At 44.5% G+C, this 19,035-nt stretch overlaps 1 protein-coding gene across 5 annotated transcripts in view; it reads right to left on the bottom strand.

The window, feature by feature from the left end:
- Positions 1 to 745: 745 nt before the first annotated feature.
- robo2 (roundabout, axon guidance receptor, homolog 2 (Drosophila)) overlaps positions 746 to 19,035 on the bottom strand; it is a 596,210-nt gene continuing 577,920 nt past the window's right edge. For all 5 annotated transcript variants that reach the window (XM_059969002.1, XM_059969005.1, XM_059969004.1 and 2 more), the window contains 3 exons: positions 17,130 to 17,354; positions 9,440 to 9,664; positions 746 to 3,006 (listed from right to left, as the gene is read on the bottom strand). In XM_059969002.1, the coding sequence (XP_059824985.1) occupies positions 3,005 to 3,006; positions 9,440 to 9,664; positions 17,130 to 17,354 (452 nt within the window). In that variant the 3' untranslated portion in view covers positions 746 to 3,004. The remainder of the gene's footprint in view (positions 3,007 to 9,439; positions 9,665 to 17,129; positions 17,355 to 19,035) is intronic.

Here is a 19,035-nt window from a genome sequence, read left to right on the forward strand (position 1 = left end):
TTCCAGTTCCAGGCCTACACATGTGGCTTAGCTACTAAGCCCTGTGCAAACATTTCTACTGACAGGAGAAGGAGCAAAGGTGGGTTACTGGCACCTTAAAACCAGTCGCTTGGGGCAGATCGGGTACATCAGCCATCTTGGAGAAGGAAAACTCTGATCTCAAACATCCATTGCCTTATGTCTATACCCACTCATACGGAAGACTTTGGGAGTAAACTCCAAGGAAAAGTCTGGAACTAAGACAGTCCTATATTGAGTGCAACGATGACTGACAACTGCTGCGATGCTGCTGGTACCAAACCGTATTGGCCTCTGCTTTCCTTTGGGTTCGTCAGATGCGTGGAGATGGGGAGCTTGCTACATCAAGTCATAAAATCATAGAAAAGTATAGTACAGAAACAGGCCATTCAGTCCATCTAGTCTGTTCAATCGACCTGCATCTGGTCCTCCATACCCTTACCATCCACGTAAATGGGCAGGAGCTTGCTCTCGAGAATGTGCTGCACTGGCTTTGCACATCTAGACAGCTAGGATGCAACATCCATGGTCGTCCCTGTCCAACAGAGGCCTTCGAGTGACCTGTGCTGTGTGTGGCTGTTGGTACTGTGTTTTGGCCCTGTTTCGTGTGGCTGTATTCAGGTATATGGTTGAAAGACAGTTAAAGTTGAACCTGAACTTGGATGTGGAGTACGTGTTGCCTCAAAATCCAGGTAAGACAGTCAGGTAGAGATCACGACAGGCAATGTAGCATAAAAACATCAAGCCTTTAATCAATATACTATAGACCCATGAACAACTTTCCTTAATACTGACACACACTTTATTTTACCGTTAACAGCGTTAACAAGGCTCCTGACCTTGCTTTAAGATTAATGTTTAAGACTATATTTGACATCAAGCATCCTTTGAAACTCTCCTTGGTCAGCAGTGGCGAATTTGGAAAGCTGCCGCTTCCTGGCAGAACAAGGTGATGTCTTTTCGGATTTAAAGTGGTGGGGGAGGGCGGGTGGGAAATGGGCTGCCTTTTTTTTATATTAAGAAAGAAGGAAAAAGTCTTAAATAATTATGAGAGGGCAAGGGGTAATCGGGGACAGAGGGCATCCTCTGGGGGAATGGCAATGCCTCGCTTTTTCGGCCTGCTTGATGTTGCCTGCTGTTCAGTCCTCCAAGGCTGGCTTTCCAGCACTGTGTCCCAGAGTGACATGTGAAGGGACTCTCTCTGCAACAGCCTCAGACCCACTTCGACACCATTTCTGGTTGTGCTGTTCAAAGGTCACAAGGTCCCAGAAGAATGCAGCATTTTCCTGTGCCCCTACACACGCGCAGACACACCACACACACACATACCATACACATGCCCATGTGCGCTCACTTGCAACACGCGCACGCACACACATGATGTACACTCAGTGGCCACTTTATTAGGTACACCTATACATTAATGCAAATATGAAATCAGCCAATCACGTGGCAGCAGCTCAATGCATAAAAGTATGCAGATATGGTCAAGAGATTCAAATGTTGTTCGGAGCAAACGTTAGAATGGGGAAGAAATGCGACTTTGACCGTAGAATGATTGTTGGTGCCAGACAGGGTGGTTTGAGTATCTCAGAAACTGCTGATCTCCTGGGGTTTCACACACAACGGTTACACAGAATGGTGTGAAAAACAAACAACCAGTAAGCAGCAGCAGCTCTGTGGGCAAAAACGCTTTGTTTTTGAGAGAGGTCAGAGGAGAATGGCCAGGCAGGTTCAAGCTGACAGGCAGGTGGCTGTAACTCAGATAACCCCACGTTACAACAGTGGTGCACAGAAAAGCATTTCTGAACACACTACACGTCGAATCTTGAAGTGGGTGGGCTACAGCGGCGGAAGACTACAAAAGTACACACAGTGGCCACTTTATTAGGTACAGGAGGTATCAGATAAAGTGGCCAGTAAGTGTATGCTCAGGCAACCACACTTACCTCCATCACTCATCCACACAACAGCGCACACGCATCACACGCACATTCGCTCACACACGCGGTGAGCTAAATCCCCCTCTCTTCCCATCCGACCAACTTCGCACTCTTCAGCATTTTCTCAGGAGCTTTAAACTTTTGTGCTTATCACTAAAACAAAATCATCAGTGCAAACTTCAAAAAACACAACATTAAACAAACAGAAAGTAATGCAGTAACAATGTTAAAAATACATATTTTTGTGTGTTCCTGTTTTTAATGGCATTTCTGCCCAGTCAATCGACAATATAGTACAATAGACCAATAAAAAAATGTAATAACATTACAAGATGCAAAGTCAAAGAACAAGGTGAGTTTTGTTTAACAATGCAACAAAAAGTATTTACACAAGAAATCCCCTTCTCTCCCCCCTTCTCTCTTACATTATACCAACTACACTTCTCATATTTTTATCCTTCCTTGTCACATTTCTATTTTGTGGGTGGGATTTAACCCTGCCATGGACGGTCCCAAGCCTGGCTATGAAAGGAAGGGGGTTGGGCCTGGGGCTAGCAATGCCATCCCATAAAAAAACCCAGAGCTACAGAAACGGCAGCAGAAGCTCCAAAGTCCTCATTTCTGGGAGAGGAAGACTCTTCGCCCAGAAGATGTACAAGGTCATGTGGTGAAACTGGAAGCCACAGGGCTGACCAACCTTCTATCTGCCCAGGGCAGAGGACTCGAGTGAGCTGCTGTCGGTAGCGTATGCCCCAGTAGGGTGTGATGGGCGTACAGAGAAGAAGGGGTGGGATTTGGAAGAAGGAAAGGGGAGTGATGGAGACGTGGTGAGGTGAGAGGAGGGTGTACATGGACAATGTACTGAAAGACCATGGTGGGGTGAAGGGGTACACATGTGGCTGTGGTATCTCGGACTTTACATCACATTTACAGGTTCTGTCATAATACATTAAATAAGGAAGAGGTTCTTTGCACCACACAGGTGCCATGGCAACGACAAGGTGGGGCTCGCAACGCTGATTCTCAGGATCAGTTCTTCTTCACTCTGTGGGAACAAGGACACGGAGGTTAAAAGCTGGCATTTCTGAGGAAGATCAGTCTGACCCCTACTAGCAAGCACTACCATCTGTGCCAGTCCCATGCACTCCTTTGCCATAATCCCTTGCACTCTCTCAACCTGCTTCAGCACAGCCCTTGCACCTTATCTGTCTACCTGCTCTGCACTTTCTCTGTAATTATATTCTGCATTGTTTTCTTTTCTATGTATCTCACACTTATTTATGGAATAATCCATCTGGATGACATGTAAGCAAAGCTCTTGCACTGCGCCTCAGTACACGTGGCAGTTATAAAATTACCACGCACACACACTTGACCTTCTAGAGTGGACGGAAGATTGGGGGGGGGCGGGCGTTGGCAAGTTTGCAAATGACACAAAGGCTGGTGGCGTTGTGGATGTTACAATGAGACAGCGACACTTTGAAAGGCCGAATGTGGAGGCAGATTACAGGGTTAATGGCAGGATTCTTAGCAGTGTGGAGGAACAGAGGGGTTCCTGGGGCTCACATCCATCCATAGATCCCTCAAAGCTGCTATGCAAGTTGATAGGATGGTTAGGAAGGCCTACGTTGTGATGGATTTCAATAGTTGGGGGATTGAGTTCAAGAGCTGTGAGGCAATGTTGCGGCTCTATAAAACTCTGGTCAGACCACACTTGGAGTATTGTGTCCAGCTCTGGTTGCTTCATTTATAAGAAGGATGGGGACACAGAGAGGATTTGCCTCTGACCTCTGGCACTGTCTGTGTGGAGTTTGCATGATCTCTGGGTGAATAAGTTTGCTTTCCTCCAGGGCTTCCTGTCCCTTCCCATATCCCAAAGACGTGAAGTTTAATAGGTCCACTGGAGGATGAGAGATGAGTTTCTACAAATCATAAGAGGCATAGATAGAGTGATCAGCCAGAGACATTTTCCCAGGGCAGAAATGGCTAATACCAGGGGCATAATTTTAAAGTGATTGCAGGAACGTAAAGGGAGAGTGTCATCGGTAAGTTTTATTTCCAGAAAGTGGTAGGTGTGTGGAATACCCTGCCAAAGGCAGATTCATTAGGGACATTTAGGAGATGCTTTAGATAGGCACGTGAATGGTAGAAAAATGGAAGGCTTGCGGGAGGGAAGGGTTAGATTGACCGTAGAGTAGGTTAAAAGATCAGCACAATATTGTGGGCTGAAGGGCCTATTCTGAGCAGTACCATTCAATGTACTATGCTCTATTAATCACAATTGTTAACATCTCCTGTGGCTGCTAAAAAGCATCTGCCTGATAAATCTCCTGCTAAATGCCTTGTGACACATAACTAGGTTAAATGCAATATACAAAATGGGTGTTATTAATGCTGTTATTATTGCATCTGCTTCCACCACCCTTTCTGGCACCGAGTCTGAGATTATAACTAATTACTGTGTAAACAATTTCTTCTCATCTATTCTTCCCCCGATCACCTGATATCTCCACTGGCCACAGAGGCACATTTCTCCTAATTAACTTCATAAAAAAACATTTCCAATTGTGAGCTTGAACCTAGTCTGCTTTGAAGATAGAACAGTACGGCACAGGAACAGGTCCTTTGGCCTATAGTCTGCTGGAGGTACTCAGCAGGTCAAGCAGCACCTGTGGGAGGAAAGGAACTGTTCATCTTTTGGTTTGAATGGACCATGAGCCCACTACCTCACTAATTTACTCTCTTTTTCACCACTTTTTAAAATTTTTTATTTATCTCTTTAAATATTGCATTAAAACAACAAATTTCACAACATATGTCAGTGATAATAAACCTGATTCTGAAACCCTTCAGGTGCTAACCTACTCAAACTAGCAATGAACTCCTGACTAAACCAATCCTTCTGTCTGCACAATGTTCACATTTACACATTCATGCGCCTTTCTAAGAGTCCCTTGATGCCTCTATCTGACTTGTCCCACCTACCACGCTAGGGAGTGCATTTCTAGGCCCCCACAACTCTCTGAAAATACTTGTCTCAGATATCTCCTTTTAAATTTCTCCCTTTCATCTTAAACACATTATTAGCTTTTTTTAACCCTGGGAAAAAGATACGGTCTATCTATTCAATCGATGCCTCAGATAACCTTATAAACTTCTATCAGATCTTCCCTCAGCCTCGACTGCTCCAGAGAAAATAACCCATGTTTGTCCAACCTCTCTGTATAGCACACGTTCACTAATCCAGACAACACCAGCTGAGCTTCTTCGGCATCCTCTCAAAAGGCTCTACATCCTTTATATAGTGGATGATGGAATTGATGACTTTGTGGCCAAGTTCACAGACAATATGAAGATACATGGAGGGGCAGGTAGTATTGAGGAAGCACAGAGGCCACAGATGAACTTGGGCAGATTTGGAGAAAGGGCAAAGAAGTGGCAGATAGGATACAGTGTCAGAAGTAGAAGAAATGAAAGAGTTGACTATATTCTAGATGGAGAGAAAACTCAAAAATATAGGTGCAAAGAATTTGGGAGTGCTCATGCAGGATTCCTTAAAAGTAAGTTTGCAGGTTGAGTCAGTGGTGAGGAAGGCAAATGTAATTTTAGCATTCATTTCAAGAGGACTGGAATATAAAATCAAGGATGAAACGTTAAGGCTTTATAAGGCACTGGTGAGGCCTCACTTGGAGTATTGTGAGCAACAAAGGATGTACTGTCTTTGGAGAGGGTCCAATGGAGGTTCACAAAAATGATCTCAGAATTGAAAGGCTTCTCGTATGAGGAGTGTTTGATGGCTCTGGGCCCGTACACACTGGAATTCAGAAGAGTGAAGGGTGACCTCACTGAAAACCCACCAACTCTTGAAAGCCCTGGATAGAGTGGATGTGGAGAGGATGTTTCCTAAGGTGGGAGAGTCTACGACCAGAGGACATAGCCTCAGAATAGACAGAAATCCCTTTAGAACTGAGATGAGGAGAAATTACGTTAACTAGAGAGAGGCAAATTTATGGAATTTGTTGCCATAGGCAGCTGTGGAGCCAAAGTCAATGAATATATTTAAGATAGAGTTTGAGAAATTCTTGACTAGTCAGGGCATGAAGGGATACGAGGGGAAGGCATGATGAAATGGCAGAGCAGACTTAATGGGCCAAATGCCCTAATTCTGCTCATGTACCTTATGGTCTAATTGAATGCAGTACTTCAGACTGCCGCCATCCCTGGGATCTTTCCTCGTCACCTTCTGCAAACTCACAGTGCCCTTCTGAAAACATCATGCAGGACTGGATGCAGTACCATCTGGGTTTGTGTCAGGGCAGATATAGCTAATATGAGGGGGCTTAATTTAATGTGATTGGAGTAAAGTATAAAAGGATGCCAGAGGTAGATTTTTTACACAGTGTTATGTACCCCTAGGGTTCATAGTTTCTGTGGACAATCACTTTAAAATGTCGGGAGAATGAGACTGGCTTTTGGACACTGTTTGAGCTGTTAGTGTGAGAGAGAGAGAGAGAGAGAAACTGCTCAAAAGTTTGATGTTACGGTTTCTCGGCAGTTTGTTTACATTTCCACAAGGACACTTGCCTGCTTGTAAAAGTTCCTGCAGAGAGAGGAGGACTGAGCAGGTTGATGGACAGCTGCTGTCCAACACTTGGAGATAAAAACCAGGTCAGCTGCTGGACCCAGGCACACACGGTTTTGGACACTGGATGAGTTTGTTGTACCCACAGGAAGGTGGGATTTTTGAAGGATCGATTCAAGGACATTGATCAGTGGCTCACAGTGTGAAAAGGTGTGACCGGTGGGGAGTTATTTGGGTGTCCAACCCTGGCCTGGGTTGATAATTCCACCACTGAAGAACAGTTATATGTGTTATGGTCACAGTTGGTGACTTTAAAGGAAGAGAAGAGGGGAGAGGAAGATTTGAAACAGAAGAAACCTGGTGACAAAGAGGTCACTGTTTGGACTCTCACCTCTGTAGCCCGTAAGGGTGCGTTTGAGTTCCATTCGAATACGAAGGTGTGACCGTCATGTAGTTAATCCACAGGAGTGGGTTCTCTGGTTAGGAGAGGGAAACCTTTGTGATTACCACTTGTGTATTACCCTGGTTTGGGTGTGGTAGTTCACTGAAGAAAGGCGCCCCTGTGGCAAATCACTGTGGGAGTTATTTCGTATGTCGTGGAACTGGATAAGTGGCTATCACAGTTGTGTGTTTGGGGTAACATTGTGTGGAAACTATCTGTGTGTGATAATCTTGGCCTGGGTTGGTAGTTTTACCACTTGAAGATGGTACCTCAGTGATGAGCTAATGTTGGTGATAATCCATACGTGGATTCTGTTTGAGTATCCTGTGGCCACCACTTTGGGATGACCCGTAGCTGAATTCGAGTGTGGTACCACTTGTGTTGAAAGGATATTCGTTGAAGATCACTGTCGGTGATATTCGTGTGTGGAGTGGAACAACTTTGGAAGATAAAACCTTCTGCTGTTGTTATTTTGGAATATCGACGTAAGTGCCTTCTCACAACATATGCCTTTGGATTACAAATCTCTCTCTTTCTCCAACGTTACTCAACTAAATACCATAAACTGAACTGAACTCTCTTCATCATCGTAAGACTGTTCCCATTCATCCCTAGGTTTGAAAGAGCCTAGTTTTGTTCCTATTTCCACACTTATGTACAGATATATCATTGCTAACCTGTTTGATATATCTGCATTTATATTACTGTATTGCGTAGTTACTAATAAACACTATTAGTTTATAGCAATACCAGATTCCAGTGCGTTCTCCATTTCTGCTGGTTCTTTAACCCGGTCATGGAGTACGTGACAACAGAGAGTGGTGAGAGCGTGGAACGTGCTTGCCAAGGGTGGTGATAAAGGCAGACACATTCGGGACATTTAAGAAACTCTTAGATAGGCATGTGGATGATAGAAAAGTAGAGGGTATGTGGGAGGGAAGGGTTAGATTGACGTTGGAGTTGGTTAAAATGTCAGTACATCATTGTGGGCCAAAGGGCCTGTACAGTACTGCTATCACAAACAAGAGAAATTCTGCAGATGCTGGAAATCTAAGCAACACACATCAATTGCTGGAGGAACTCAGCAGGCCAGGCAGCATCCATGGAAAAGAGTAAACAGTCGACATTTCGGGCTGAGACCTTTCACCAGGACTGCTATGTTGTATGTAAGATTTTTATTCTTCCTGTTCGAACCATTCAAGTGTTTTCACATTCCTAGTATGTAACATCACCAGTCATCGGGGTGAACGATAGCTATGGCCTCTGCTGATCTGAACGTGTAGCCACCAATGGCCAAGGAAGTGCACCTGTACCTCTGATTGCACTGGAGGCTAGAGGAAGTCTTTGACCCTCTCCAATTTGCCCTCTAATTTCTCAGGAGACTAAGTAATGTCAGCATGTCCCATTGCCTCTCTCCAATTTCTATAGATGCAACATAGAAAGCATCCTATCTGCCTGTATCATGCTTTGGCATTGCAACTGCTCAGCTTTTTGACTTCAAGAAACTGCAGGAAGTTATACACACAGCTCAGCACATCATGGAAACCAGCCTCTCCTCCAAGGACTTTGTTTATACTTCATACAGCCTCAGTAAAGCACTGAGCATAGAACAAACATCAGCCATTGAACATTTGAGCTCTGGCAAGGCTATTTGGCCTGCATTGTTTTGCCAGTCTTGATACTGAACTATTCCAAATGTCCTCGTCCTATGTAATATCCAGATTGCTCCTTTTCCTTCATATTCATATGTGTACACATCTACAAGCTCCATCAACTCCATAAAACATAATCAAAGACCCACCCATCCCAGACCCCACCCTTTCTTCTCACCTCTTACACCTCTTACAAAAGCTTGAAAGCAGGGTCAAGAACAGCTTCTCTCCGATTGTTAAAAGACTTTCAAGTGGAACTCCTATATGATGAGATGGACTCTTGACCTCACAATCTACCTCAACACAGCCCTGGCACTTTATTATCGGCTGCGAAGCATTTTCTCTGTAACTGTACCACTGCATTCTGCATTCGGTTATTGTTTTTCTTTTGCATTACCTTCATGTGTGATGTGATGAAATGTGGTTAGCGAAATGCTTTACTGTGCCAGTGATCTGGGTTCAATTCCTACTGCTGTCTGCAAAGAGTTTGTACATTCTCCCTCATGATGGTGTGGGTTTCTTCCGGGTGCTCTGGTTTCCTCCTACAGTCCAAAGACGTACCAGTGGGTCGGATATTTCGTCATTGTAAATTGTCCTGTGGTTAGACTAGGGTTAAATAGGGGGTTGTTGGGAGACATGACTTGAAGGGCTGGAAATGCCAGAAGGGCCTATTCTGCATTATATCACAATAACTAAATAAATAAATGATCTGCATGGATGAAATGCAAAATACATTTTTTACTGTACCTCAGTACATGTGATAATAATTAATCCAGTCTATTCCAGCAGTTCAGATACTTACATACATCCCCTAGAAACTGTCCTTGGCCACATGACCCCATATATCCTACATCTGGAAGCTCACTAATGTTCCGCTGGTGACACGCGATGGCTGGACCTCCTCGTGAGGGCACTCCTTTCCTGGGTCCAGTCGACCCCTTAGACGAGGCGGTTCCCGAAGAACTTTGACCACTCAAGTGGCCTGGAGAGGGGAAATTCGGCTTGCTGTACGGGATTAGAACTTCTTCTGGAAAAAGATCAGAAAATTGACAATTACAAGAGTGTCTCGCAATGAGAACAACGTAAGTAAACATGATAGTGTAAAGCTTTACAGCACCAGCAATTGGAAGATCTGGGTTCAACTGGGTTCAAATGGCAAGAGTGGAGTGCCACAGGACGGGTGGTAGCAGAGGAGAGCCAGGGGCGGGGGATGGTGTGTGTGCAGACACACCCAGCCCTGAGACACCAGGCAAGGTCATTTGATTCCAAACAATTGGCTTACTGAGCATTACAGAAGGGCCAGTTCTGCGTTGTATCTCAATAAATAAATATTGGGAACATCCTTTCTACATCCAGTCTGTCTAGTCCTTTCAGAACAGCTTACAGAACAGGTACAGGAACAGAATTAGGCCAGTCAGCCCATCGAGTCTGTTCCACCATTCCATCATGGCTGATTTATTATCCCTCTCAACCCCATTCTCCTGTTTCTCCCCATAACCTTTGATGCCCTGATTAATGTCGAAACTATCAACTTCCGTTGACCTCCACAACCATCTGTGGCAATGAATTCTAGTTTCATCACCCTGTAGACAAAGAAATGGCTCCTAATCTTTGTTTTAAAGGGACTTCCCTCTATTCTGAGGTTGTGCCCTTTGATCTTAGACTCCCCCATTATAGGAAACATCCTCTCTATATTCACTCTGTCTAAGCCTTTCTATATTCGATAGGTTTCAATGTGATCCCCTCATTCTTCTGAATTCCAGCAAGTAGAGGCCCAAAGTCATCAAGCGCTCCTCATACATTAACTCTTTTGTCCCCTCCTCAACTGAGGCTGTGGCTTCCCGTATGTAGTTGAGAAGTTGTTCCATACTCTGGGGAGCTCCCTCATGTGTAAGATGTTAAAAGTCCACCATCTCATGTGGTTGGGAATTATCTACGGTTGCAAGTTCAAAGTAGAGTTAAATCTGCTGTCCTGTGCTAATAGCTAATCTTCAAATAACATCAGAGAAAGAGATTTGTGCTGGTAATTTTCACACAGCTGTTTGCGGAGTATTCTAAGTGTAAAACAGCTGTTGTAATACCAAGACTATCACAATGACCACAAAAAAAAGCCATAAAGACTGAGAGGAAGTCAAGAGGTTATGCTGGGGCTATAGAAACAAAAATCTTTCCTGGAATGTGCAGTTTTTGCAAGAATTACCACAGAGGAGCTTAGATGCAAAAAGTGTGGTTTAGGTCCCCAACAGATCATAGACCATAGAACATAGAACAGTACAGCACAAGAACAGGCCTTTTGGCCCACAATGTTGTGCTCAACTAATTAAATTAATAATCAAATGACCTATCTAACTAGCCCTTCTGTGTACACAATGTCCATATCCTTCCATTGTCCTCATATCCATGTGTCTATCTAAATGCCTCTTAAAAGTCTCTAATGTATCTGCCTCTTCTACCACCCCAGGTAGTGCCACCACTCTGTGAAAAAACTTGGCCCTCCAATCTCCTTTGAAATTACCTCCTCTCACTTTAAATGAATGCCATCTGGTATTAGATATTACAAACCTGGGGAAAAGATGTCTCTCTACTCTATCTATGCCTATCACAATCTTATAAATCTCGATCAGATCTCTGTCAGACAATTCTTCCTGTGAAAAATAACCCATGTGTAATCCAGAGTCTTTTCAGTGTCACCAAGTGCCTGACAACCAGTGGTGTCCTTCTGAAGGATCCTCATGAACACAGACTGGGAAACGTTACAACAAAGAGGTGCACAGCAAGATCCTCTTCAAACACACCAAGTAGAGGTTAAATACAGAGTGAAATACTCTACACTGTCCCATCACACTCTCCCAAAACAGAGACAGTTAGATAGAGTGAAGCCCCCGCTATATTGTCCCATCACACACTCTCTGGGGAAGTGTTAGACACAGGGAAGAGTGCCACTTGCTCCCTCTATCTCTTTAGCACACAACTATCTCCTGACCGTGCTTATGTGGCCAGAGCTGATTTGAGCTTCTTGGAATAGGTTCACACATAACTAGACTTCAACATGGACTCTGTGTGTGTGTGTGTGTGTGTGTGTGTGTCCCTCAGGATTTCCAGCATCTGCAGAATCTCTTGTGTTTGTGACTTGCACATTGTCAAATCCTGCCATGGCAGAGAACCACATTTCTTCAGTACAGATTGATTTTGAACTTGAGTTTTCAATTTTGGTTGTCTGTTTTTCCCTTTTGACAAATGTCCTTAGCCTCTCCTTTGAAGGCTTGAATGGTGAGAAGACTAAATGCCTGGAATTCCCACTGCAGGGAAGCTGACATAAAAATGAGAAACCAGAATAGGAACAGATCTCCCACATCCCCTCGACCTCAGCACTATTTCCCTGCATCATCCTCACTCTTCTTGTTTTTTCTAACATCCAGAGATCTAACAATCTTAACAATCTTCGTGGGTTTTTTTACACCGTTCTGAGCATCCCCATCCTCCAGGATTGAGTATTCTAAAGAGTCACTGCACTCAGATAGGAGCTGGGGGAAGTTGTGGAATCAGCCCAATACGGAGACACGAGAGGTACTGCAGATGCTCAACATCTAGAGCAATAACCATGATGTGCTGGAGGAGCTCAGCAGGGCTCGCAGTATTGATGGATGGGAATAAATAGTCGGTATTTCTGGCCACAAACCTTCATTCAAACTGGAAAGGAAGGGCGGAGGAGTCAGAATTATAAGGTGAGGGAGACGAGGAAGAAGCACGAGGTCGCAAGTGATGGGTGAAATGGAGAGGGGGAGGGGTGAAGTAAAGAGCTGGGAAGTTGATTAATGAAGAGATAAAGGGCTGGAGGAGCGGGAATCTGATGGGAAAGACAGAAGACCACGGAAGAAAGGGAAGGGTGAGGAGCACCAGAGGGAGGTGATGGGCAGGGAAAGAGATAAGGTGAGAGAAGGAAATGGAAATGGGGAATAGTGAAGGGTAGAAGCGAATAGTAGGATTTCCCAGAAGTTCGATGTTCAGGCCATCAGGTTGGAGGCTACCCAGATGGAATATAAGGTGTTGCTCTTCCAACCTGAGTGTGGACTCATCACGGCAGTAGAGGAGGCCATGGACAGACATATTTGAATGGGAATGGGAAGTAGAACTGAAATGGGTGGTCACTAGGAAATCCCCACTTCTTGTGGTGGCTGGAATGGAAGTGATTGATGAAGTAGTCTCCCAATCTACGTCGGGTCTCTCTGATAAACAGGGATACCACACTGGGGGCACTGGGTGCAGTAGATGACCCCAACAGACTCACAGGTGAGGTAACACACACAAAGTGCTGGTAGAACACAGCAGGCCAGGCAGCATCTCTAGGAAGAAGCACTGTTGACGTTTCGGGCCGAGACCCTTTGTCAGGACACATTCGCATGTTGCCTCACCTGGATGGACTGTTTGGGGCCCTGAATGGTAGTGAGGGTGGACGTGTAGGGGCAGGAGCGGCCTTGTTCTATTTGCAAGGGTAAGTACCGGGAGTAAAATCAGTGGGAAGAGATGAGTGGACAAAGGAGTCGTGTAGGGAGTGATCCTTGAGGAAAGTGGAAAGTTGGGGGGGAGGGATTGATGTGTTTGGCGGTGGGTCAGCCAAATATATCATGGATACACCCCTTCCCACCATTGGTAGTGAGCAGACTAAAACTATTAACTTTATTTGCAACATCTACAAATAAACATACAGTAACATACACACATGGGAAGCCCGCAGGTGACACCAGGCTTCTGACATTAACATAGCATGCCCAAGATTTACTAATTCTCACTGACCTGTATGTCTTTGGAAGGAAACAGGAGCACTGACAACAAACAGATATGGTCACAAAGCAAATATAGAAACTCCTTACAGACAGTGGCGGGAGTTGAACCCTGATCACCGGCGCTGTAAAGTGTTACGCTAGCTGCTACGTTACCTTGCCGCCTGTGTCTACAAAGACACTGCCTCAAAAAGGTAGCATCCAGCATCTGGGCCATGCCATCATCTCATAGTTACCATCAAGCAGGAGATAAAGAAACCTGAAGACCCAGACCACCAGATTCAGGAACAGCTACTTCTCTTCCACAATTCAATTCTTAAACCAACCAGCACAACCATAATCACTCCAGATTATCAATACTGTAACCTCTTTACTCACTTTGCACTAAATTGGGCTCTGTTTTTTTTTGTATTTTGGTTCTAATTATTTATTCTTCTTCTCAAAACTGTATACAATTTATATTTAGTTTATGTTTTTTTCTTGGGAATGATGTGTCTCTAATGTTGCGTCTTTAAGAAACTCTCAGACGGGCAGATGGATGACATAAAAATAATGGTTATGTGGAAGGGAAGGGCTAGATTGATCTTCGAGTAGGTTAAAAGTAGTGGTCACCAATCTTTTTAAGCCCAAGTTCCCCTATCTCGGCCTTAGTGAAATGCGAGATCGACTACAGATCGATTAGCTACACACACGTGCACTGGGGCAGAAAGGACCGGAAGCAAAACCCCACAACCCGGAAGTAGAAATAATGCATAAACACCAGGGATACCCACCCTTTTTTTGCACTGCGGGCCAGTTTAATATTGACGATATTCTTGCGGACCGGCCGACGGGGGGCGGGTGGTGTTAAACACGACGGGAATACAGCGATACTCGAAGCAGGTTCCTTATGTCCAATCTCTTCCGCAATTTAGTTTTCACGGCTCTCAGCACTTAGCTGCTGTCTTGTGCTGTTCACGTTTTTCTGCTGAAAAAGCTCAGCGGGTTCGTCTTTAAGTGCGGGGTGCTTGGACTCAGGGTACCGAAGCAGTTTTGAGGGCTTCATTGCCTCATTAGACAGCCTCCCGGCCCGAACTCCAGCCTCCCGCCTGCCCATCGCCAGAAGTCCTGGCCAGGTGGGACTGGTTGTGGGTGGGGTGAGAGGACAAGGTCAGGGCTGGAGGTCCTTGTGCCGGGGCCGTGGCGGTCATAGTCCACAGAGAGCGACTGACCAAGCGAGGAGAGTGACAAGCCTGCGCCCGCCCCCCTTGTAGGATCTATCGGCCTACAAAAGTTTGGCTGGAGGGATGACTTTCAGTAGATTGCAGAGAGGTAGCTGCTCTGCTACTTACGAAACCTTGAGCCCGAATTAGGTCGTCTGTGAATATTTTAGCACCAGGATCCCCACGAACATTCGGTGTGGTAAACAGGTTCAGAGGCGGCACCCATCTGTCCGGGCTCCAGACCCGTAGCAACGGCACTTCCTGCCGGCCGCACTCCGGGCCAGTAGCATTGGCGGTTCTTGCCAGCCGTGTGAGGTGAACACTGGTGCGAGGGTTTAGGCGACTGATGACCTCGCATGGGTTCAAGTTCAACAGTGGGTGTGACAGGGAATGAAGAAAGGTGCAGCTGACTCATATTGTTTCCTTGTGGCCCAGTGGTTGGGGACCACTGAAGTACACTGTGTAGCGCGGGGGAGCTATGTGCATGAGCACTGGGCAGAAAGAATGGAACTAAAACCCCGTAACCCAGAAATGATCTCTCAACTGTACTTGTGTATTTCTTTTTCTTTTTTTCAGGATCTACTGGGAAAGTCTCAAAGATCGACGAATCCATTGCGATCGACGGGTTGGCGACCTCTAGTTAAAAGTTTGTAGAACATTGTAGGCTGAAGGGCCTGTAATGTGCTGTAATGTTCTATGTTCTGCCTCTGCTACTGCTACAAGTTTTCCTTTGTGCCTGTCCATACACATACTTGTGCATGCTGCAATAAATTTGACTTTGAGAGGTTTCTCTTTATTTCATATCTAAATGCTGACCTCTTATTTTTGGGATCATTGCTGATCCAATCCCCTCCATATCCCCAGGACCTTGAGGGAAGTTTGTGTAGAGATAGCAGGAGCTCTGACGGAGATCTTTAAGATGTCATTAGAAACGGGGATTGTGCCAGAGGATTGGTGTATTGCTCATGTGGTTCCATTGTTTAAAAAGGGTTCTAGAAGTAAGCCTAGCAATTATAGACCTGTCAGTTTGACATCAGTGGTGGGTAAATTAATGGAAAGTATTCTTAGAGATAGTATTAATAATTATCTGGAAAGATAGGATCTGATTAGGAGTAGCCAGCATGGATTTGTGCGTGGAAGGTCATGTTTGACAAACCTTATTGAATTTTTTGAAGAAGTTACGAGGAATGTTGACGAGGGTAAGGCAGTGGATGTAGTCTATATGGACTTCAGCAAAGCCTTTGACAAAGTTCCACATGGAAGGTTAGTTAAGAAGGTTCAGTCGTTAGGTATTAATGCTGGACTAATAAAATGGATTCAACAGTGGCTAGATGGGAGATGCCAGAGAGTAGTGGTGGATAATTGTTTATCAGGATGGAGGCCGGTGACAAGTGGGGTGCCTCAGGTATCTGTTTTGGGCCCAATGTTGTTTGTAATATACATAAATGATCTGGATGATGGGGTGGTAAATTGGATTAGTAAGTATGCCGATGATACTAAGGTAGGAGGTGTTGTGGATAATGAGGTGGGTTTTCAAAGCTTGCAGGGAGATTTATGACGGTTAGAAGAATTGGCTGAACGTTGGCAGATGGAGTTTAATGCTGAGAAGTGTGAGGTTCTACATTTTGGCAGGAATAATCCAAATAGAACATACAGGGTAAATGGTAGGGCATTGAGGAATGCAGAGGAACAGAGAGATCTAGGAATAACAGTGCATAGTTCCCTGAAGGTGGAGTCTAATGTAGATAGGGTGGTGAAGAAGGCTTTTGGAACGCTGGCCTTTATAAATCAAAGCATTGAGTACAGAAGTTGGGATGTAATGTTAAAATTGTACAAGGCATTGGTAAGGCCAAATTTAGAATATTGTGTGCAGTTCTGGTCACTAAATTATAGGAAAGATATCAATAAATTAGAGAGAGTGCAGAGACGATTTACTAGGATGTTACCTGGGTTTCAGCACTTAAGTTACAGAGAAAGGTTGAACAAGTTAGGTCTCTATTCATTGGAGCGTAGAAGGTTGAGCGGGGATTTGATCGAGGTATTTAAAATTTTGAGAGGGATAGATAGAGTTGACGTGAATAGGCTGTTTCCATTGAGAGTAGGGGAGATTCAAATGAGAGGACATGATTTGAGAGTTAGGGGGCAGAAGTTTAAGGGAAACACGAGGGGGTATTTCTTTACTCAGAGAGTGATAGCTGTGTGGAATGAGCTTCCTGTAGAAGTAGTAGAGGCCAGTTCAGTTGTGTCATTTAAGGTAAAATTGGATAGGTATATGGACAGGAAAGGAGTGGAGGGTTATGGGCTGAGTGCGGGTAGGTGGGACTAGGTGAAATTAAGAGTTCGGCACGGACTAGGAGGGCCGAGATGGCCTGTTTTCGTGCTGTGATTGTTATATGGTTATATGGTTATATCTACCACAAGGAGCCCCACAAGAATTTCCTACACTTCCAGTTGATCACTTTATTTTTCAACAGTGCTTGAAGTGAATCCTTTCTTGTCTCTTTCCTACCTGACCCCATGGTTGGCTTGTGTTGCAGCTTGTTTCGCAAGTCTTCCTGATTCACTTGACCTTCTAGAGATGTCTTGAGCAGATGGTCCACTGAGTTTGTGTCTTCATCGAGGCAGATCACCTGCTGGCTGTCTGGAGAATTGTCCAGCCCCATTGTCTTCAATCCTTGACCAGAATGGAGCTTTGAACCTGGGCATGGTGGAGGGTCAGGCGGAGGTGGCAGATCTTAGCAAAAGAAACAAAAAAAAAATCTCGAGTCAGGTGTAGCTGTATGGAGCGAGTTGTTAGAGGCACAATTCTTTCTGTGAAAAGTAACCCATGTGTCCATGGTGCCTTTCACAACGTTTCTCAGTGTCACCAAGTGGTGTCCTTCTGAAGGGTCCTCATGAACACAAAGTGGGAAACATTACAACAAAGAGGTACACAGCAAGATACAGAGATAATGGATAAATTACCCATTTAACCAGGCTTGGTTGAGGGATGGATATTGTCCCCCGAGGCAGTGGGATCATGCTGACACAACAATTAGAATCATAGAGTCATAGAGCCATAGAGCACTACAGCACAAAAACAGACCCTTCAGCCCATCTAGTCCATGTCAAACTATTATTCTGTCTAGTCCCATCGCTCCACTCAGGGCCCTGCATACCTCTCCCATTCGTGTACTTACCCAAACTTCTCTTAAATGTTGAAATCGAACAAGCATCCAACACTTGACAGGCAGCTCGTTCTACCCTCTCCCCACTCTTTGACTAAATGTTCCCCTGAAATACTTCACCTTTTACCCTTAACCCATAACCAACTAGTTCTGGTCTCACCCAACCTCAATGGAAAAAGTTTGCTTGCATTTACCCTATCTATACTCCTCATAATATTGTATAGCCCTATCAAATCCCCCCCTTATTCTCCGACACTCCAAGGAATAAAGTCCTAATCTATTCAACCTTTCCCTATAACTCAGGTCCTCAGGTCGCACAACGTCTTAGTGAATTTTCTCTGCAGTCTTTCAATTAGCAAAGGATGAAATTATTAACCAGATTCAGAAATCTTCAACCATTTCCCCTTTGACACTCGTTGTGTAGGGCCCACCACTAACAGAGTTGGAATACAGCAGACATCTCTGCATTGAGCATCCACCTTCAGAGACCAAAACATTTGGGAAACTCATCATTTGCACGTTTTCCCACAAAGCCTTTAGGAGTTGGTGTAGGGTCCAGAGGAGGATCATGAAAATGATCTTGGGAGTACAACGAGCATTTAATGCATCTGCACCTGTACTCACTGGAGTTTAGAAGGATGAGGATGATTTCACTGAATCTTACCGAATATTGAAATATCTAGATACAGTAGTAGTGGGGACAATGTTTCTTATAGTGAGGAGTCTAGCACCACAGTCTCACAAAAGAAGGACATCCCTTTAGAACAGAGATAAGGAGGAATTTCTTTAACCAGAAGGTGGTGAATTTGTGGAATTCATTGCCACAGATGGCTGTGGAGGCTGTCATTGGTTATACTTAAAGCAGCGGTCGATAGGTTCTTGATTTGTAAGGGCTTCAAAAGTTATGGGGAGAAGACAGGAAAATGCTACCATCAAGGAGGAGGTACAGAAAGCTGAAGACATGCACCCAACGTTTCAGGAACAGGCTCTTCCCCTCTGCCATCAGATTGTCCATGAACACTACCTCACTATTTTTCCTCACTTTCTGAACTACTTATTTAATTTAATAAAATAAAAAAATACTTAAATAAATAAATAAATACTTCTTGTTGTAATTTATAGTTTTTATTACTGTCTATTGCAACATAGTTCTGCCACAGAACAACAATTCACATGACATATGCAGTGATAATAAGCTTAATTCTGATTCTGACTTTAGAGTGAAAATAAATCAGCTATGATGGATTG

Source organism: Hypanus sabinus, chromosome 4 (assembly GCF_030144855.1).
Source record: "Hypanus sabinus isolate sHypSab1 chromosome 4, sHypSab1.hap1, whole genome shotgun sequence".
NCBI lineage: Eukaryota > Metazoa > Chordata > Chondrichthyes > Myliobatiformes > Dasyatidae > Hypanus > Hypanus sabinus.